The sequence below is a fragment of the Stenella coeruleoalba genome (assembly GCF_951394435.1).
Source record: "Stenella coeruleoalba genome assembly, chromosome: 15".
Lineage (NCBI taxonomy): Eukaryota > Metazoa > Chordata > Mammalia > Artiodactyla > Delphinidae > Stenella > Stenella coeruleoalba.
Genome location: NC_137161.1, coordinates 82,460,274 through 82,482,033, shown reverse-complemented (window position 1 = coordinate 82,482,033; position 21,760 = coordinate 82,460,274). Strand labels below are relative to the sequence as shown.

Below are 21,760 nucleotides of genomic sequence, written 5' to 3'. Positions count from 1 at the left end.
TTACTTAAATCATAAGAACTTGAAGGAAAAAATTGATACCTTATCTCTCATTAGTCTTACAGTTTTTTTGAATAAAACTCTTGTATAGAGGTGGTTATTCTAAAGTATGGCATAAATTTAGTCCTGATCTGTTCTAGAGCAATGGAATTGTATTATAATTGATCATTTTTTTAAAGATTTTATTTCAGGAAAGTAAAAATGAAAATGTGTGTGTCAAATTGTTTTTATTCTAAACTACCTTTGAAAACATTTGTAGCCTTCTCCCCCCTCCCTTTTTAATGTGTTTATCTCGATAATGATAACTTACACTAAGAAAATGGAACATTTGTAAAAAAAAAAAAAGAAAAATCTGGATTAGATACCCCTTGATATTTTAGTCAGCTTGAGTTATTGTGAATAGCTTCCTGAAACACCTCAAAAGGCAGTTGTGACTGGAGCGCATTCTGAGCTGATTAAAGGTGTCTTTGGTGTCATTCACAACTTACATCAATGGGACGACTCAGTAAATAGTTTTGTTTTTTAACTTCAATATTTATTTCTTCCTCCTTCCCTCTAACAGGGAAGCAATACATATTCACTGTTGAAAGTTGGGAAAATACAGAAAATACAGGAAGGCCTCCATGATCCCATGACGTAAAAGAAACTGCTCCATGTGGCTGCCCCTCCTTCCGGGGTGGCATTGTGCACACAAACTGCTAAGACTTTTCGGATAGTACTTGTGTGTTAGGCCTATTACTTTCTGAGGGTCCTTTGAGCCAAGCTTACTCTTACTGAATTTTTTAAAAGTTTATAAAACTTGGGTTTTTCTTAACAACTGCCTATCAGTATAACTGTGTTGTTTTCCTTTTTTTTTTTTTTTTACAGGAGTTGGTGACTAAGTACTCTCAGCAAATGGTAAAAGGAATGTTACAGCTACTTTCAAATTGTCCAGCAGAAACTGCGCACCTCAGAAAGGAGCTTCTGATTGCCGCGAAGCACATCCTCACTACCGAGCTGCGAAACCGTACGTCTGTCTTGCCTCTGGCCACTCGCCTGTCTGTGAATGTGGGCCTGCTGCTGGCGGTCCATTGTGTGCTGAGCCTGCAGCTCGCTCAGTATTTTGGCTCTGTGTGTCCTTTCTTTATTGCTATTTTAGGTGTATTTTTTCTCCTTTATCTGCCTCTCTACCTCCCCCTCTCTCTGCCTGCCCATCCCTCCTTCCTTCTCTCTCTCTCTTTCTCTCTGCCCATCTTTTTTGCCTGCCACCAGGGTTCTCCCTTTGTCTTCTCAACAGTTTCATAATTAATGTGATAATTTCCTTAGCACAGTTTATGGTCTGGGTATCTCTTAGTACTTCTCTGCCTTCTGACTGCCTGTCTTTTGACATTGCAAATAGCCATTTGCTTTCTGACTCACAGCCAGCAATCTTTAAAAGGTGAGAAGAAAACAGTGTTTTCTTTCTCCATGTTGTGAAAATGATGGAAGAGTTTTAAATGGGATGTTTTAAAATCTATTTACTGAAGTGACTGAGTTGTGTCTGGAGCACCATTGTCAGATTAATTTTCGGTATTCCTGCCATTGGAATAATAAGAACTTTGGAGGTGCATTGGGGAGCCACGGAGCAGGAGGTTTCTCCTTGTTGAAGTGCTGACAGATTAAAAACCCTTCTCATGGTTATCAGATAACCTCTGATCCGTCACACACGACCAGGCCCTCTTTTGAGACCATAAAGCTTGGTTTCAGTCTTGTTAACGCTACAAAGATTGACAGATATCCAAGATGCTACTCTCCAAGGTTAGATCGTGTTAGGCCGGTTGAATTCAGCTTTTAAAGGCTGCTGTTGCTTTTTTTTTTTTTTCTAAACAAGATACTTTATTTTGAAGCCCGTAGTGGTTCCCAGACTTAAACAGGTAACATCATGACATCTCAAATTTTCATTGAAAGAAACCTATAAAGAATCATGTTAAATGTTAGCCATATTATAAATACAAAACATGCATGCATATATTTAAAATTTACACATCCACTACCAAATGTTAGTGAAAACATTCCTTGGTTGGCATCCAAAATGATACCAGACGGTCACCCATTTGTGCTAATCCTGAGGAGCAGTAGTTTGGAAAAACCTGACTGTTTAACAGATTTATCTGTTTCCCTAGAAAATCTGATTCTGGGTCTTTTTTTTTTTTTTTTTTTTGCGCGGGCCCCTCACTGTTGTGGCCTCTCCTGTTGCGGAGCACAGGCTCTGGACGTGCAGGCTCAGCGGCCATGGCTCACGGGCCCAGCCGCTCCGCGGCATGTGGGATCCCCCCGGACCGGGTCACAAACCCGCGTCCCCTGCATCGGCAGGCGGACCCTCAACCACTGCGCCACCAAGGAAGCCCCTGATTCTGGGTCTTGAATGTGATCTGGAAGCCAGTGCCGTGCAACTTAATTTCTTCTCTGCACACATCACTCATCCCCGCAGCCGGCCCTCCGGCATGTGGGGTCTCAGCCCTTTGCATCTTTCCTTTGTGCCTCCTTCCTCCTGGCCACCTCGCCATGGGTAGCGGGGCATGTCCCCTCCTCCGACCTCAGGGACTACTTGTGGCTTCTCTCGTTTTTCTTCCTGTGCTGCCTGGCTGTAGGAGGCATCTCTCCAGTGTGCATGTGTCTTGTATCTTTGATCCTCAGTAGCTATTTGCTGGCAAAGAATGTACTGTTTGCTCTACTGTTTGCCACCCTGTGTGCGCAACCTCAGAAACGCCAGTTGTCCCTGAGTGGGGACCAGCTGTTCCACCCCGAGAGGGCCTCAGCCTGCAGAGGAGCGGGGGGAGGTTTGGTGGTGGCTCTGCCTGGGACCCCTAACTTGGGACCCATGCCTGTGAGAACACTAGGATGTCCTAGACCTTTGTAATTCCTATGGAGAAGTATCCTTATTTCTCCATAATGACTAACCTTACAGTCTTGAAGAAGGACGACTTCAGGGCAGTGAATAAAGGGGCCTTTAGGGAATACTGTCCCCTTGGGTGGATCATGCCAGCTTTTAAGGACAGTGGACAGCACCTCCCTTGAAGCATTGGGGGCGAGTTCCCCTCCAGCGATACGAGGCTCACGGTTTCTTAGTTTATTCTCTGACACTGAATGTGATCCTGACCGCGTCTCTGTGACACGTGGCTGGTGTGGCCCAGCACAGCCAGCGTCTTAGACTAAAGTAGCTCGTGTGCCTTCATGTTCCCCACGCCGCCCCACATCTGGATTGCTCCTTGGTACAGGCTGGCTCCTGTGAAAGTACTATTAAGTGACTTACACACACCTGGTTTGGTTGGTGATGTATGCAATGGATGTTTGTGTTCCAGAGTTCATTCCTTGCATGGACAAGCTGTTTGATGAATCCATACTAATTGGCTCAGGATATACTGCTCGAGAGACTCTCAGGTATGATGTTGAACCCGTGATATCTGGTCTATTCAGTGCCAGGGACCGTGGATCCTGACACTTCCTTAGCATTTCAATGAGCGTGGACTGTTGGGCCTTTTCCTCTCCCATTGGATTTAGAATTGCGGGAAGTTTCGGAAACGCCTTAGTTTGCTTCTAGTGCCTTGGCTTAATCAGAGTAGTTGTCTTGATTTAAATTGTAGGTAGAACTATCTGACTAGTGTTAGTTGTTTTGCTTTCTAAGTAGTAAATGCACCTTTTTATTAAAAAAAGTATTTGATAACCTACTAAGAAGAAAGGAGAGAAAACTTTGGTTCTCCATAAGGAGATCAACTAACGTGGGTAATATTTTGAACTGTTTCCTCCTAGTCTTTATTTCTCATGCATTTTATAAAATAAATATAGTTGTGATCATGCTTATTATTTCTAAAGGGAAGAATTAACATTTAATCATCTTTCACAATGTAAAAGGGATCAACATTAGTCATTTTTTGGTTCTAACAAGGGAGGTGTGATTGATCGTATGAAAAGTATGCAGAATATTCTGAATATGGTGTAGACGGTTCACTGTGTTTTCTATATAAAACACTGTTGTAAAATATCGAGTAAGACATTCTTTATAACTTGGGGTTGAACCCGCCTGAATGGATGTTAGATTGAAACGCTCCAGTGGTTTCTGTCGGTCGCCCTTAGACAAAACCCATACTCTTGACCATGGCATGTGGCCCCCGCGGGGTTTGACTCTGCTCTCTCTGCCTGACCTGCTGCGGCCACGCGGGCCTCTGCGGCTCCTCGACTCCCCCAGGCAGTTCCCAATCAGGGCCTTGACCTGCCAGTTTCCTCCAGATGGAAATGTCCCTGGCTGAGGTCACAGAGCCGATGTCACCTCGGAGGGGCTTTCTCTGGCCCCCACCAGTTTTTCTCCTGGTGCCTTTTCACATCTCCTGCAGCACTTAGCAACTTACACAGTTGATTTCTTTACTCGTGTGTTCCCCCCCGCCCCGGAAATAAGCTTCCTGAGGACAGGAGCTCTATTTACTGGGGTCACTGGCATCCCTGGTGCTGGGCGCAGTGTCTGGCACATGGCAGGTGTCCAGACGTTCAGTGAGTGAAAGTGCTGGGTGGCCTGAACACTACTGTTGCGGCTCAATAAAATATATGGTATATAAGGTGTTATTTGACAGAGGCTGTTCAGCTTTGAGCAGCAGAACCCATTTAGTGCACAATCAAGCTGGTAGTTACTTCTGCTCAGATTAACTAGATGTGCTGGTATAAACATGATGCGCACAAAGTTAACCTTTTTAATTTAGAAAGTAAAGATTTAAGCAAAAAGACAAGGCCTGAGCCTTCTAATCATGTAGCTGGGAGGAAATAACAGGGGGGATACTGGGACCCTGTAAAGCGTGCCCCAGATGAGCCATCCCACTGGGGGTGTTCCTGGGGCGCAGGTAGTGGTGGAGATGGTGGCCCACAGCCGAGGCGGGTGGGGCCGCTGAGATGCAAACTAGCAGAGGTCTCTGCCCGCAGGCCCCTCGCCTACAGCACGCTGGCCGACCTTGTGCACCACGTCCGTCAGCACCTGCCCCTCAGTGACCTCTCCCTCGCCGTCCAGCTCTTCGCCAAGAATATTGATGATGAGTCCCTGCCCAGCAGCATCCAGACCATGTCCTGCAAGCTCCTGCTCAACCTGGTGGACTGCATCCGCTCCAAGAGCGAGCAGGAGAGCGGCAATGGGCGGGACGTGCTGATGCGGATGCTGGAGGTACCGGTTCCCTCCACGTCTTCACCGCACGGCGCTCCACTCACATGAGCGCTTTGCTGGCAGTTCACGGGCCGCCCAGTTGCCAGCTTGGTCCTGGGTGTTTAGACCACCTGGGTTCAAACCCCCACTACCCCATCAACTAGCCAAGGATCCTTGGGCGAGATGCTTGACCTGCCAGAGGCTGGTCTGCCTGTCTTCTAACCTGGGACAGTCACAGTGTCTGCTTCCTAGGATTGTTTGAGATGAGTAGGGCAGCGCGTGAGCTCTTAGCACAGTTCCTGGCGAGTAATCAGGAGAGGTGTTTTCTGGGACACCGCCTAGCCAAGTGCTACCTTATCTGTGAACTTCTCTGGAGAGATACCCAGGGTGCCTGGGTCAGGGGTAGATAGTGTGGATCCCGGAGCAGTCCCCGGTCGCATCCAGGCCCTGCTCATCAGGCCAGTCACCCAGCTCTCCTGAGCTGCTTCTCCACGGATGAAGTGGAGATGGTGACACTTGCTGTAGTACCTGTGGGGGAAGAGCACCAACTTCAGCAGGTGGTTTCAGAGAGAGTTCTTTTCTGTCTTCTGGAAGGGTTGTTGGCCTATTGAAGAGGAATGATTTTTGTCTCCCCTCCACTTGCTCTTCCTGACAGGTTTTTGTTCTCAAATTCCACACCATTGCGAGGTACCAGCTCTCTGCCATTTTTAAGAAGTGCAAGCCTCAGTCGGAACTCGGAGCCGTGGAAGCAGCTCTGCCGGGGGTGCCTGCGGCCCCTGCAGCTCCCGGCCCTGCCCCTTCCCCAGCCCCCGTTCCCGCCCCAGCCCCGGCCCCACCCCCACCCCCCACCCCTGCCACCCCTGTGACGCCAGCCCCCGTGCCTCCCTTTGAGAAGCAAGGAGAAAAGGACAAGGAAGACAAGCAGACATTCCAAGTTACGGATTGCCGGAGTTTGGTAAAAACCTTGGTCTGTGGCGTCAAGACAATCACGTGGGGCATAACGTCGTGCAAAGCGCCTGGTGGTAATTGTGCTCTTGAATCATTTCGACAAATGATGTTTTTCATAGAGTGGGTTTTATTCTCATTAACTTATTGTGCTCTCTTTTCCAGAAGCTCAGTTCATTCCCAACAAGCAGTTGCAGCCCAAAGAGACTCAGATTTACATAAAACTTGTGAAATATGCAATGCAGGCTTTAGATATTTATCAGGTAAGGCAGTGAGTGCCCTCAAACCAGGCTCCTGAGTGTGGAAAATGCCTCTTAGGATTAGAGGTGCTAGTGATGGAAGGGGTCTCAGAAATCTGTTACTATTTGGATGGTCTAGAGTATTCATATACCGAGGTTTGCTTTTGTTCTGTAGCGTAGGGTTGCATTTATGGTGAGAATTCCTGTGTCAGTGTATTTTGAGGGGCAGATGGTGTAAAGGGAATGCAATAGAAACGATATTTAATTTTACTAAATTTCTTACTGTTTTAAACACCTAATGAAGGTTTTTGTTTTCTGAGGTCTTCCCCGCCCCCCCCGCAAATTTAAGGTGAAAATAGAGAATTTAAAAGATTTGGGAGGGGGGAGGTGGCGGAGATTTGTTATCTAATTCAAATACTCTGTTTTAAGTATTCAGTTGATCTGATTGTGTATTGGAATATATTCAGAGATATTCAGTTTTAATTCCCGTGTGTTTTTTTTTTCCTGTGCTAGGTCCAGATAGCAGGAAATGGACAGACATACATTCGAGTAGCAAACTGCCAAACTGTTAGAATGAAGGAAGAGAAGGAGGTATTGGAGCACTTTGCCGGCGTCTTCACGATGATGAACCCATTAACGTTTAAAGAAATCTTTCAGACTACAGTCCCTTATATGGTGGAAAGAATCTCAAAAAATTACGCTCTTCAGGTATGACACTCTTATGTTCTTTCAACATGTGTCGAATAGTTGGTGTTCCTTTTATTTTGTAAGTGATGTGCCTAAGGATAGTGCTGTAGAGCAAAATTTAGAGAACTATTAGGCTGTAGTAAAAGAAAAATTTCAAAAGTTTAAGATGCTTTGGACCACTTCCTTTCATAGTAGAAATTAAATACGTGTTAGATGTAGGCTCTTGGTCCTTGATGGTGACAATAAAATGACAGATTAAGTACTTAAATGAACTCCACTCAGTGCTCAAATCGGTTTTGTTTTTTTTCTTTTGGTGGATAATTCATTTCTTGAAGTGTCTGATACAGATTTGATTTTGTAATTTTGGAAAGTTCATTATTTTTTCTTGAATCCGCTTTGGGGAAGTAATGATTTTTTTTATTTTTTAACTGAAATAATGTGTGTTGTTTTAAGCCATTGCACTTTAGGGTAATTTGTTACAAAGTAATAGGTAACTGATACAATTGCCATATGGTAGTTTTCTTTTCTTTTTTTTTTTTTCACAACTCACACACACACACACACACAGTATTCTATTTTACAAGAGATAAATAAACTGACACCAAGCATTGTAAATGGATGACCACAACAAAAGCAACAATGTTGCAGTTACCAAACATGAAACACACTCACACTATGTCATAATATTGACATTCAGTCCAGGAATCCTCCACTGTAACAGCTCCTTTACTTTGCAGTGAAAATTGATGTGTATATTTTTTGCCCCTGAGTCCTTGTGGGATTTTTTTTTGGAAGTAATGATTTTTGTCACATGTGTTTCTTGTTTTGACAGATTGTTGCCAATTCCTTCTTGGCAAATCCTACTACCTCTGCTCTGTTTGCTACAATTCTGGTGGAATATCTCCTGGACCGCCTGCCAGAAATGGGCTCCAATGTGGAGCTCTCCAACCTGTACCTCAAACTGTTCAAGTTGGTCTTTGGCTCCGTCTCCCTCTTCGCAGCTGAAAACGAACAAATGCTGAAGGTAAACTCAGATCCAAGCTGTGCATTGTGTTTGGGTTTTTTTGTTGTTGCTTTTTAATTTTCTTCATTTTGAACAGAAACTGGCTTTGCTCTTTATATTTATAAATATTGTAATATTGAATTAATAAATGTTTACAACGAATCAGGGCCAAGTGTAGAAAACATTTCATGTGTTTCTAAAGCAGAGCTTCATCTATTTGTCTCCTAATCCAAAATGAACACTCAGAGCTCTCGTGGTAGGCAGGGGTTGTCATTAGTCTTGGCACCCTGATTTTCTTTTTTAAACTCATTTCTTGTGTGGACCACACAAGTAGTGTAGGAGCACACTGTGCTTTTTTTTTTTTTTTTTTTAAATTGAGTGACGCAGAAGAATATAAGAGGAAAAAACATCTTACCTCTCAGATCCAATGGGAAATGGCTGGCTGTGTAACAGTTCTCATCACATACCCATCTTCCACAGCACATCTCTGTGTTCATATTTTCTGTGGCAGCACATAAACATCCCATTTCAGGGCTATTTGTTCATTTTTCCCCTCTGAATCAAGAGCTCTAGCCAATTTGTGTCCTTTATTAAGACCATCTGGGAGGGATGTGTCTCATAACACATTTTTATAGATGACTAATCCTATACGTGTAATTTTATCTCATCAGTTATTTGACTCTAGCAAATGGCAGAAACCAATGCATGGTTACATCATCCACTAAAGGCAGCAGATGGAACAAAAACCTTATCAAAATTCTCTTCCACTTAATTTCTGTAGAAGGTTGAATATTATCATCAGTTCTGTCTGAAGAGAGATGTTTTCCCATAGGGGAAAAGATCTATTTTTTTCTGAAGTAAATATATAGGTGGTGATATAAAGCACCAGTAATTTGTGCTTTTATGTGACAGTTTCCTCCATTTTTTCAGTTATATAGTAATCAGTTGTCAACAACCTTGACATTACTTCTGTGTTAGTATAAAAAGAAAATATTCAAATTTTTAGAAAGATATAAAATATTTAATAGTCTTTGTCCACATAATTTGGTGTCTTCAAATAATTCCATTTTTGCCGATATCTGGGACAATATGTAGAACAAAAACCAACAAAAAAGAGAATTAAAAAAAATAAAATAAAAAGAGAATAAAACCTAATAGATTAGACAAGTCTAATGATGGGGTTTTGGAATATTGTTCAAGAAAGATGTTCAAAGAATAATTTCATAGAACGTTTTGTCATGAGACTAATATATGTGATTTATCCATAAAAGAAATATATCTTGCCATATACAGTAACAGACTTGTAATTGTATCACTGACTATACAGGTAGTTTACAGGTCACAGTTCACTTTAAATACACCTGCAAAAAAATTCACATCAAACTTAACCTGTCACATGTCAAAACTAGGATTTGAAGTACAAGATAAAAAACTAATCTGTCTTAAAATGTTGATTAAACTTACTATAAGCTAATAAAATGCTCATGAACACATTTTTCGATTAAGTCTTCTAAAATGTTACCATCTCATAATGTCGTTTGAGGTCCTTCCAAACTTTGCATGTATGGTATTTGGTAGTGAAGTTTCAGTTCCTTTAGGTTGCATTTTGCATTCTGATAGTTAAGGAACAGGCTTCTTTCATTTTGTTTGATTTTTTTTTAAAGTTTATTTTATTTTATAAATTTATTTATTTATTTATTTTTGGCGGCATTAGGTCTTCATTGCAACGTGCAGGCTTACTCCAGTTGCAGCGAGCAGGGGCTAGTCTTCATTGTGGTGTGTGGGCTTCTCATTGCGGTGGCTTCTCTTGTTGCAGAGCGTGGGCTCTAGGTGCACGGGCTTCAGCAGTTGTGGCACACGGGCTCAGTAGTTGTGGCTCGTGGGCTCTAGAGCTCAGGCTCAGTAGTTGTGGCTCACGGGCTTAGTTGCTCTGTAGCATGTGGGATCTTCCCGGACCAGGGATTGAACCCGTGTCACCTGCATTGGCAGGCAGATTCTTAACTACTGTGCTACCAGGGAAGTCCCTCATCTTGTTTGATTATTTGGTCTCACGAAGGACTGTTCACAAGAACAGTAGAGCTCACAGGCCCTCCAGTTCCTGTTGCAAAGTGTCTGCTCAGCATCATGTACCTACATAGTAAGATGGGAACCTAGTAAATGCTGCTTTCACAGCCAAACTGGTGGAAGCCTACATATGTTTTAGAAGAAATTAATTTGAGTCAAATAAAAGTTGGAAAATTTTTATTTTGTTTTTCCTTTTAGAATAAATTCATCAAAATTACCTTCCGTTCCTATCTTTTTGCAGTGAACCCTCCTCATTTAGAGCTTGTTAACCTGCCTTTTCTCCATCCTGCAGCCTCACCTGCACAAGATTGTGAACAGCTCAATGGAGCTCGCCCAGACTGCCAAAGAACCCTATAACTATTTCCTGCTGCTTCGAGCCTTGTTCCGCTCCATCGGGGGAGGTAGCCATGATCTCCTGTATCAGGAATTTTTGCCTCTCCTTCCAAACCTACTGCAAGGTCAGCGCAGTGATGTTGGTTGCCTTTTAGTCTTGTGCGCGTGCGTGGGTCTTGCTTCCCTTGCTTGCTGGGGTTCCTGCTCTGCACCTGGTGAAGGTCATGGTGAGGGGATGTATGTACATGTCCCCTGCAGTGTGTGTATGTGTGTGTCCATCCCTGTGTCCTCTCTTTAAAGGCAGTGCATCTTTAAAGGGATGGGTTTTTCTCCCTGCTCAGAGTTGAATGGGAGTTGGAAGGTCTTAGTTACCCCGGTCAGGACTTTGTTACATTTTTGTAGCGTTTGATAAGCAGTTCTAGAAAGTGGTTTAGTAAGATCAGGGATCCCTAGATTGCAAGAGAATCAGAACAAGAAGGGAAAAAAACAAGTTACAAAGCTGATATAAGCTTTATATAAAATACATAAAAATATGTTTATATTTTTATCTAGTTGCTAACTTGCATAGACAGAATTCTTTTATTCCTGTGTGTTAGGAATGCTTTCAAGGTATATATAACTAAAAGGGATATTGGGTCCAGTGAATGTTTACAGGTATGAACTGACTAGAAACACTATCCTAGGAATTTTTTTTTTTTTTGTAAGGGCGAGCGCTTGGCAAGGGATTGAATCTTCACAACTGGGAAATCCTTGAAAATGATGAATGTAACATGGCCCTATGTCCCCCAGGCCAGGTGCTTAAAGAGGCCCATAGTCAGGCTCTGTCGTCCGTGTTTGACCCCGTCCCCAGTCTTCCCCAGCCTGCGCCCTCTGCTCTGATCAGTCTGATTTTCCCTCCTGCGCTCTTCCCAGCCTTACTTCTCCCCACCTGGTTTTGTTCAAGTACATCCCCTCCTTGGGAACTTAGCTGTGCCCTCTCCTCACCCACCTTCTCCTTTGGATTCTGAATCTGGTGTGGCTGCTGTGTGATGCCTTGGCCTTCCCTGATAGCTCCTCTTTCTTCAGCCTCAGCTGCCTGGGACGTGCCTTTGCGGCCACTGTTACTTGCTTTTCTCTTTCCACTTGTCTTTAAGGTTCTGTGGGCAGGTGCTGATCTGACATGTCTTAGGAAGGGGCTCAGTAAATACTTGGTTACCCTCGTGAAAAGTTGGGGGGTTGTGTTTATGAGCAGGAAGCTCCTCCCATTTATAAAAACCGAAAGTGGATTTTTTTTTTTAATGTTTATTTTAGAGCATAGACATCAACTGTGGTTTACTGGAAATCTGAAAAAACACGTAAGGTTATAAACATCAAGCTTGATATGGACACGTCATATTGGAGTCTGTTTCTTTAGACTGGGCTTATTCATAGCATGACATGATTTTTAAAAGTTTGATGTATAATATTAGTCCTTAATATTAACTTAATCAATATTAAATAGTATTAATTGTAACTGAAACTATGTGCAGCCTGCTGTTGTCACCACGAATAAGGTAGATGGAAGAGGTCACAGGGTACAGTTACAGAATAGATTTAGCTAACACAGAAATTATAAGGCGTAAAAAGCCTTCCTATTATCGGGTTGATGTTTATGTGAAAAGGCGGGTCACTTACTCTGTACAGTTAACTTGGGCATGTGTCTGGGAAGTAACTTCCCCCAACGGCCTCACACCCTGTGTTTAGGGCTGAACATGCTGCAGAGTGGCCTGCACAAGCAGCACATGAAGGACCTCTTCGTGGAGTTGTGTCTCACGGTGCCCGTGCGGCTGAGCTCGCTCCTGCCCTATCTTCCCATGTTGATGGACCCCTTGGTGTCGGCTCTCAACGGGTCGCAGACGTTGGTCAGCCAAGGCCTGAGGACTCTGGAGTTGTGTGTGGACAACCTGCAGCCCGACTTCCTCTATGACCACATCCAGCCGGTGCGCGCAGAGCTCATGCAGGTAAGTCTGCGTTTCTGTGCCGCCAGCAGAGGGCGCCAGGACTTACGTATCTAGTTCTCACTGAGGATTTTAGGCTGTCAGTTTCAGAAGTGACTGGCCACTGTTGAGGTCGCCGTGCGGAGTGGTGGGCTCCCTGCTCTCGGGTGGGCTACTGGTGTAGGCGTCAACTTGCTGTGTGAGTCTTCTGGCTTACGAAACGATGTCAAGAAATATTGTAGGTATTGAGTGAATATTTGTTTTGCAGTATTGCTCCCCTTTCAGAGGGCTTTCACAGTGTCATGTTCTTGTGAAGCTGATGACTTGGGAAGGCAGGTGTTAAATGGCTGCTGTTTCTTCCAGGGAGATCCTCTCTTTATCCAGGAGAGATGTTGAGTTACACAGTAGAGACGCAAACTTGTAAAGGAAGTAGAGCTGTCTGGCCACCCCCAAAGGAAACAGCAGATAAGAAAGGAGGCAGTTTTGCAGGCATTTTATATTTTTGGTCATTAGAGCTCAGTGTCAGTTATCAGATTATTCCTTCATGTTTTGCTGATGGTAATGATTTGTAATGTGGTTGGTAATTGTTCGAGATTCAGGCTGCCTGTTGCTTACTCACCTGCCCCTTTGGTGTAGAGTATTTGGCCCCAAGTAGGTAGTCCAAATGCCAGCTTTCTGTGATGGGCAGTAACTCAAGTACAGGAGTCTCTGGACAGTAGGTTGGAGGTGCAACCAGGACTCGCCTGTCAGTCCTGAAATTTAGATCTTGGGCTCCATCTAGGCAGGAGAGCATGGCCTAGAGGTTGGGTTGGAGCCTCCAGGTCCAAGTCCAGTCATTTGGAGGCTTGACTGACTCTCGAGCCTGAGCGGAGAACAGGACCGTTGGTTCTGGAAGGCAGACCGTGGGCCCGACCCAAGCCTGGGTGAGCTTCCTGTGGGAAGAGGAGGCAAGGATGGGTTCTTGGGCCTCTTGCCCTTATGTGAGGCAGACAGCCCCAGGGAGAATTGGGTAAGGGCTTCTTGCTTTCGGAGGCACAGTTACCCTACCTGCTGGACAACTGGCAGAGTACCGTCAACCCGCTACGAACCTGTGCGAGTGCTGGGAGATTGAACCCTCCCGTTCCCAGTGCCACCCCCTCCTGGGGAGGTAAGCAGAAGACCCCTCTCCTGAGGATACCTGAGCTTTGGGTGGGCCAGGTGGAGGGTAAGGAGTCTTAGACTACATCTCTCGACAGTCATGAAGGGAAGCCTCTTTGGACCTACAGGAATGTAAGAGAAATTCGAATTTTGCTTTTAAGAAGAGTTCCAAGATTTTATGTTGACTGTTGTTGGACACTAATACCTGGCATTGTTACAGAAGGTGGTCTAAGAAAATAGGTTTGAATAGTGAGCTATGGTGATTTTCAGGGCTTATGATAATTTAGGTGAAAAGGTATGGGAAAACTGACAGAGTGTTTGGGAACAATTGAGTACGTCTCTGTTCCTTATACTAATTGTGAGTACAAGGTACACAGGAACTCATTTTTCCCGTAATGCAGGTCCCTTTATGATCACTGTTTTCCCTCTTCGCTGTCCTTTGTAATATCAGATTTGAAATGTAAAAGGTAGTTTATATATCATGTTTGTAAGTTATAAAGCCTAATAATAGAAGTAAAAACCTGAGAAGGCACCATCTAACCCAAGGTCAAGAACTGTGGCAGCAAGTTGTGTTTTCCTCTCTGCTCCCCTATCCCATTTTGTATATCTGCCCAAACAATATGTTGTTCAGTTTTCTTGCCTTTGAGCTCTGCACTGTTTATGACATGCTACCATTTGTACTGTAGGAGCATGGAAGAACATTTATATGTGCATTTTCTGTAAAGTCATACGATTTCTCTGGAAGGACACACCTGACTAACATCGTTGGTTTCCAGAAGGGAACTGTGTGTTTGGGGGACGGAGGTGGGAGGAGGAGTTTTTGCCGTGTAGTCTTTCATAACTTTTGAGTTGGGATTGGGGGACCGTGGGACTGCATCGCCTCGGAGGGTTAATGAAAGCGTACTGACTTTCAGGCTTTGTGGCGCACTTTACGCAACCCTGCAGACAGCATTTCGCATGTGGCCTATCGTGTCCTTGGTAAATTTGGTGGCAGTAACAGGAAGATGTTGAAGGAGTCCCAGAAGCTGCACTACGTCGTGACTGAAGTTCAAGGCCCCAGTATCACAGTGGAGTTTTCTGACTGTAAAGCATCTCTTCAGCTCCCGATGGAGAAGGTAAATTTTGGAGTCTCTGGGAGTTTCTTAAAGATACTGTAAGTTTCATTTTAAGACGTTTAATTTCTATTTGAAAACATGGAAATAGAACATATACTTTTGGGGTGGGAATTTCTAACTCAAAGGAGATGAAGATTTATTGGGGCCCAGCTTGGTCGGTTGGAGCTTCCATCATTCCAGGAGGCCAGTGGGTGGTGTTGCCCCTGAGGACGTTGGACCCTTGGGCAGGACTGTCCTTCTTGATGGACCAGGAGGTGTCGCCCAGCCCACCCCACCCTTGCACTTAGTCTGTTTTGATGTCCAATAGGTTTTACATTGTGTCATTTAGAACCTAGGTTAGTCCCGTTCCTGTCTCATTCCCGTCACTCCTGAGTACCTGCTTCTCTCCCAGTCTCTATCCAGACATGGCTCCTTAGCCCACCACGGACAGCTCTTTGGTTTCTCTCTGTGTGTCCTTTAGAACGCCTCTGCCCTTGTATAAAAATCAGCAGACTGTCCCCAGCGTGTTGTAGAGCACTCAGCCGCTTCTGCGTGATCCTTACTGAACACCGCCCCTTCACCTTACTGACCCCTCCTGGTCCTTTGTCACACAGCTAAGGTTGTATTTATTACAATCTACGTTGTCACATTCGACTTTCCCCTTTTTATCATATGACCAGCCTTCCCGCCTGCATTACAGCTATTTTTACCATGTCTTTTCAGAACACTTATCTAGCCGTTAATATAATGTGCATTTTTGGAAAGGGTTTTATAGAAGCCTTTCACGTGTATCTGAGTGACTCAGCCATTTCAGTGAGCCAGATGCTGGCTGGGATTCTTGAACTCCTTGCAGGCCTGGTCTTAACAGCATCCTGTGGCCTGGAACCACTCAAAGCCCTCCTTTTGCTCAGGCGCACTCTATTCTGTCCTGATGCATTGTATTGTAGAACTCAGCTTGTTTACCTTTCTGTATAAGGAGTTTACACACAGTAGTGATTTCTGTAATTCTTTTTTTTAAGCCAGACTTTACCGAACATTTGTGAGGAAGGATACCCATCATGGGTAATGTCAGTCTGGAGTCGTTTCCTGTCGTCATCTCTCAGTCCACCTGTCCCCCCTACACACACACACCTTTTCCCCCCAAGTTTCTCAAGCACACAAATTGTGTCCACCCCTCTCCCAGCCCCACCCCATAGAACGGTGTCGCTTTCCAGTCTTAGCTTCTCATCCAAACCTTTATCTAAATACTTGCCAAAATAAACACTAGTTTCCCTGTAAGAAAATACAACTAAAATTCTGTCTTTACCTTGAAGATTACCACAGTGAACATACTGTGAATCTAGCCCGTTGCCACATTTTAGGTCGTTTCCTTAAGTTAGGATTCTATTTGCTTTAGCCCCATCAGTGGCAGGGTTGGTATTAGAATGAAAACTAAGACATCTGACTTTTACTTGATCTCTGCATAGATTAAGCAGAGCAAGAAAATCCCTGTAGAAGTAGTTCTTCCCCAAAGCATCTAAAGCATGGAAGAAACCAGGTTTTGAAGACAAGCTTCCATGGCCCTCCCGGACCCTCCCAGGGACTCTGTGGTGCTCTCGGAGCCCTTTTCCCAGCAGGTAGCATCCTGAGGGCCGTGGCACACCCTGCAGGGCTGAAGGAACCAGCAGGGAAGGGGATGGCCAGCAGGGCAAGTGCCAGTGCATTTACATGACAGAAGTTCTGCTTTTGGCATACTTTACAATCCCTTTTTTGGCAGGGAAGGGACAGGTAATTGGCTCGTAGGTTATGTTGATTCTTAAAAATAACACTTCTCAGACTGTCCTTGCCTGATTTATTACATAACCCTGAGCAGGTCAGAGGCAGCAGGAGAAAGGGCACTTCTGTGGTGCCCCAGAAGAGCTCGGACACGCAAGCTGGGAGTGATGCAGTGAGGGGCCCTTGTCACCCTCTGTGCTGTGTCACCTGGCTGCGTCTGGAGGGTGGGGCCCCTGTCCGTGTCAGCTCTGGTTCCTCACACGTGGCCAGGATAAATCTTTAAACTTCAACACAGATTGGGGCTTTGATTTCTAGGTATATAAGTATCTTTAGCATTAATATCTTAGCTGTTAAAGACTCCAAGTGTTTTTTTGTGTGTGATCGTTCCTTCCCTGCCTTCCTGGTCAACCTAATGAAAAGGCTAAAATGTGTATGTAGCTATGTAGGCTTTCTGCAAAAATGAAGTAAACCCTCTTTTAAAGAGAGAATTTAGTAAAAGCTTAGGAAAGCCATCTTTTAGTTTTGAACTGAGACGACTCAGATGGTAGTTTAATCCAGCAAATCTACCACAAGAGGCCTTCTGAGCTCACTTAATTTCTGGAATCTCCCATTGGCTACTTAAGCATGAAATTAGTGAACTCCACGTCCCATTTCAGTTTGAACCATGGCAGCTCTTGATGTCATAATACTTCTGTCACCTTCTCTGGAGGTTTCATTTGGAGAACACCTGCTGGCCTGTCTGCAGGCCCCCTGTGCTCTCTTCAGGAGCAAGCATGCATTCAGGTTCTTCTGCGTGGTGCACGTGCTTTCCGTGCAAGCTTTTCAGAGTCACGTCATTTCAGCACAGACTACAGTTTTTGCGTTTCTTTGCTGTAGGCCATTGAAACGGCTCTGGACTGCCTGAAGAGCGCCAACACGGAGCCCTACTACCGGAGACAGGCGTGGGAAGTGATCAGGTGCTTCCTGGTGGCAATGATGAGTCTGGAGGACAATAAACACGCACTCTACCAGCTCCTGGCACACCCTAAGTATGCTGATGATTTAATTCTCTGTGCTGGGACATAATTTGTTTCAGAAAATTAGGGATGGAAGGACCTCCCAGGTCTCTTAGTGTTTTAAGTATGTTCCTTCAGTTCAGGAAAATGCCATGTTATTTGCTCAGCAATGCTTCTCTTGCTTTTTAGAGAAAATGGGAAGAACCTTGGGTACTTGCGAGTTAGAATTTCTCTCAGTTGTAATCCTCCTTTAGTATTGCCTCCTCCACTAGGGCGCAAGCTTCAGGAATCAAGGGTCAGTCCTCTCTCCCTTCGGCTCACCGTTACATTTGCAGCACCTGCACATGATAGGTGTTCAGGGGATCTTTTGGTGTTCCAATCCAGAGTGATCCTTTTGTGTGACATTTTTATTTCGCTCATATCACTTAAGGCTGTGACCTTTATATAATGATCTTTTGTGGTGATGTATGTTTGTCATCTTTCTGTGTTATAGGTTTCAGGGAAGAGGTTTTTCCTTTGTATTTTTACGTTTCTCACGGCGTCAAAGATAGTGCCAGATATATAGTAGGTGCTCAGTTGTCGAAAGAGCATTGGAGAGAGAGCAGTGAGCAATAGCCAAGTGCACAAGGAAATAAGGCAGCATGAATAAGAGCCCACAGAATCAGCAGAAAGAGATCTGCTCAGACTGAAGATATGAGGATCTCCACAGCTAGGTTATAACTATGCTTCTGCTGTGTTTAAAATAAATGAAAGACAAACTTGAAAACATTCCAAGAAATACAAACCTTATAAAAATTGCCCAAGCAGATTAAAGAAAGGAGAAAGAGAATCTTTAGATAAGAGATAAGTCAAAAGAAATTATCCAGAATGTGTGCAGAGAGAGAAAAAGATGAAAAATTTTAAAAAGATTTAAGAGACATGTAGAATAGTGTGAAGTGGCATAGTTGCTTGAAGTCCCACAGGAATGAACAGCAAAGAAAAGGGCAATATGTGGTCAGATGTAATTGGGGTACAGCTAAGGCTATATTTTGAGGGAAACTTGTAGCTTTAAGAATCATAATAGACTGGAAACAGTCCAGATGTCTGTCATCCGTGGTGCGTGGATACAACGAAATCTCAGCAGTAACAAGGAATTAACTACTGACTCGTGTTCCAAGATGAATAGATCATTTCCAACACCAGGCTAAGGGAAAGAAGCCAAACCCAGGGCGGCATATTGTACGGTTCCTTTTTTTTAATATAATTTTGAAAAAAAATTTTTTATTTTTTGGCTGCGTTGGGTCTTTGTTGCTGCATGCGGGCTTTTCTCTCTAGTTGCGGTGAGCAGGGGCTACTCTTCATTGCGGTGTGCGGGCTTCTCGTTGAAGTGGCTTCTCTTGTTGCAGAGCACCGGCTCTAGGCGCACAGGCTTCAGTAGTTGCAGCACGCAGGCTCAGTAGTTGAGGCTCATGGGCTCTAGAGCACAGGCTCAGTAGTTGTGGCACATGGGCTTAGTTTCTCTGCGGCATGTGGAATATTCCCGGCCCAGGGATTGAACCTGTGTCCCCTGTGGATTCTTAACCACTGCGCCACCAGGGAAGTCCCAGCATAATGCTTTTGAAACTCATCCATGATGCAAAATTTGTAGTTTGCTCCTTTTCATTGCCGAATCATATTCTCTTGTATGGATATAAAATGGTGATTTTCTACCTCCATGTGCTCTTTTTTTACAAAGGAAGAGCTTTTTCTGTCTCCTTTCATATTTGTTTATAGTAGTATGGACTCATGGATTCTTAATTTATTTAAAGGGTGACAGTCCATTAATTTGGTGACCAGATTGTCTAGATTGAGTCACTGAGAGCCCTTGCTGGCTGGCTTCTGTATTCCTGTGTCGTGTCCCCATCAGTTTCTGAGCATCCTTTGTAGCTCAGCAGGATGTTTCTGGCTCACCTCGTGCCCTCTCTCCCCCAGCCCTGGAGTCACCATTCCCTTTCAAAGGAATGAGGGCTCCTGAAGAAATGGACACAGACCAAGGTCTCTCTGCTAGGTGTGCTCATTGTTTCTAAGCCTTTCCGCCTAATTTTTGGTAAGCAGAAGTTTATGATATTACTGTGGTCAAGGTGATAAATTTTTCCTTTTGTTTTATGCTTTTTATTATATTGTTTGTAAGAAATCACTTTCTGCATCCTCATCGTGAAGATACTCTTGTATTATCTTCTAAAAGCTCTGTAGTTCTGTCCTTTGCAGTTTGATCTTTATCCTCTAGAATTAACTTTTGTGAATGGAGTGGAGTAGGGGTCCATGTTTATATTTTGCCCTTTAGATATTCAGGACCCACTTATTTATAAAGACTGTTTGTTCTCCATCTCCGCATTCACAGATTGAGTACCTTCTAGAACCAGGCTCTGTTCAAGGTTTGTGTGTAAGACTGCATTCTTGCCTTCAAGGAATTTATATTCTAGTGGGGTAGACGGACAACAGCAGAAAGAAACAAATGCATAGTATTTCAGCTAGTGATAAGTGCTACTATGCATCGCAGGCTAAGTAGTGCGCTGGGTGGGAGGGAGTGTGGGGTGGGATGGGGCTGAGTTAGGGCCTCAGGGGAACACCAAGAAGACTTTAGATTTCGCCCTATGTTTCACAGGAAGTGGATGAAAGGCTATGACTTACTCTGGCTGACCGCAGGTTGTCTTGGCTTAAGCCAGAGGAGCATGTACTGGGGTGTCAGGAACAGTGTGGAAGAGCAGGCCGGGGGGATGGTGGGACTCAGATGTCTGTTTGGGTTAGTTGGACCCAGTGGCCTTTTAAAGAGCATGATTACAATCTGGAAAAGAGCTGAGGAGATGTTCAGGTGTGGGGTGGGGAGTGTGACCACCACTCTTCCCTCTGTTTGAAGATGTTGCACGTGGAAATGAAGGGCCTGTGGATTTTATTAGTTTTGGGGGAAGAACCAGAGAGTGAGTGGGCAAATATTAGAGGCAGACTCTGGTCACAGAAAGAAATCTGTTACTTGGACCAGTTCATGGTTGGAAGAAACTAAAAATTTTTTAAATATTGATGACCATTTCTTATCCTTGTGTTTAATGTGTGCTTCCCTGACTCTGCTTTCTTGGGTTTTAGTTAATCTCATATAATTGGCAGTAAATCCTTTATCCATTTAGACCCATAGCCCCATTTGATTCTGTACCTAGTGGTGTGACTTTTCAACATATAAAAGGTATATAATTGCCTTTAAGTAATAGCTTTTTTCCATCTCTCTTTGATCATTGATACTTCTTACAATTTGGCTTATTTAATTGTAAAAGATTAACATCAAACATCAAATTTCTTAAAATAGAAAATAATTACAAAAATATTGACTGTGCTGTCTTTTTGTAATTTACCTCTGATTCATTACCTGTGCTCATATTAGGTAGAACGTATTTGGTGTCTCTTGAACCGTTGGCTATAAACATTCATCATGAAATTCATCATGTTTGATTCCAAAGTGTTGCTGAAATTAAAGCAGAGAAATTAATTCACTCAGGCCTATCTGCACAAGAGGAAAGTGGGCAGGTTGAAAATAAGAAAGTTGTAGTGGAATCATTGGCTCAGGACTTGAGTGTCGTGATGATGGATTTAATTGTTGTCTTGCAGCTTTACAGAAAAGACCATACCCAATGTCATCATATCACATCGCTACAAAGCTCAAGACACTCCAGCTCGGAAGACGTTTGAGCAGGCTCTGACCGGGGCGTTCATGTCCGCTGTCATTAAAGACCTCCGGCCCAGTGCCCTGCCCTTTGTAGCCAGCTTGATTCGCCACTACACAATGGTGGCAGTTGCCCAGCAGTGCGGTGAGTGGGACAGAGAAGTGGTGGGTTGAGGCCTTCGGGGAGCTTCAAAAACTCGGTCAGATGCTGTGTTTCAGAGAAGCTGAGTTTGGCTGATTGGTTTTTGGCTTTTGTTTCACAGTTTTCCACTCATTCTATTGACAGATAGTTGGTATATCAGCGGTGGGTGCTGTATTCACTTGAAAATTGTCACCAAGTTTTACCTATAAAATACACTGAGTTTAACATTTTGGCCCTTTGTTTTTCATCCTGGGGGCTGAGTACTTTTGGACCCTCTGTGTATAGAACAGGGACAGTTCGTGATCGCACCCCTTGCTGGTCCCCGTCCTTGGCGGTGTTTCCAAGGCTCAACCTCTGCTCTGCCGCATCACCCGCTGGCCGCTCCTCGGTCTCCAGGCTCTGCTCCTGGGGCCCCTGGCGTCGTCCTGCCTGGGCACGCCTCACCTCTGCTCCGGGTTCTCAGGCTCTGGGTGGTGAAGGACCCATTTTGTTTGTCTCTGCAGACTGGTGATTTTGGAAAAGACAGTAAAAATGTCACCACACCGCCAATTGCTAAGTTTCTGAACACTTGATCTCACTTAATCTCAGTGCTGGTCAGTGGGCA

The 21,760-nt window shown here is 44.3% G+C and overlaps 1 protein-coding gene across 9 annotated transcripts in view; it reads left to right on the top strand.

The window, feature by feature from the left end:
• The window catches only part of TRRAP (transformation/transcription domain associated protein), a 110,979-nt gene that overhangs the window by 16,313 nt on the left and 72,906 nt on the right, over positions 1-21,760 (top strand). For all 9 annotated transcript variants that reach the window (XR_013831479.1, XM_079943865.1, XM_079943867.1 and 6 more), the window contains 12 exons: positions 865-1,003; positions 3,318-3,396; positions 4,924-5,158; positions 5,793-6,159; positions 6,248-6,345; positions 6,835-7,029; positions 7,841-8,032; positions 10,368-10,533; positions 12,131-12,387; positions 14,415-14,615; positions 17,226-17,377; positions 20,960-21,159. Coding sequence is in view for 8 of the 9 variants with exons in the window: in XM_079943865.1 (XP_079799991.1) it covers positions 865-1,003; positions 3,318-3,396; positions 4,924-5,158; positions 5,793-6,159; positions 6,248-6,345; positions 6,835-7,029; positions 7,841-8,032; positions 10,368-10,533; positions 12,131-12,387; positions 14,415-14,615; positions 17,226-17,377; positions 20,960-21,159 (2,281 nt within the window). In the remaining variant the exon portion in view is untranslated. The remainder of the gene's footprint in view (positions 1-864; positions 1,004-3,317; positions 3,397-4,923; positions 5,159-5,792; positions 6,160-6,247; positions 6,346-6,834; positions 7,030-7,840; positions 8,033-10,367; positions 10,534-12,130; positions 12,388-14,414; positions 14,616-17,225; positions 17,378-20,959; positions 21,160-21,760) is intronic.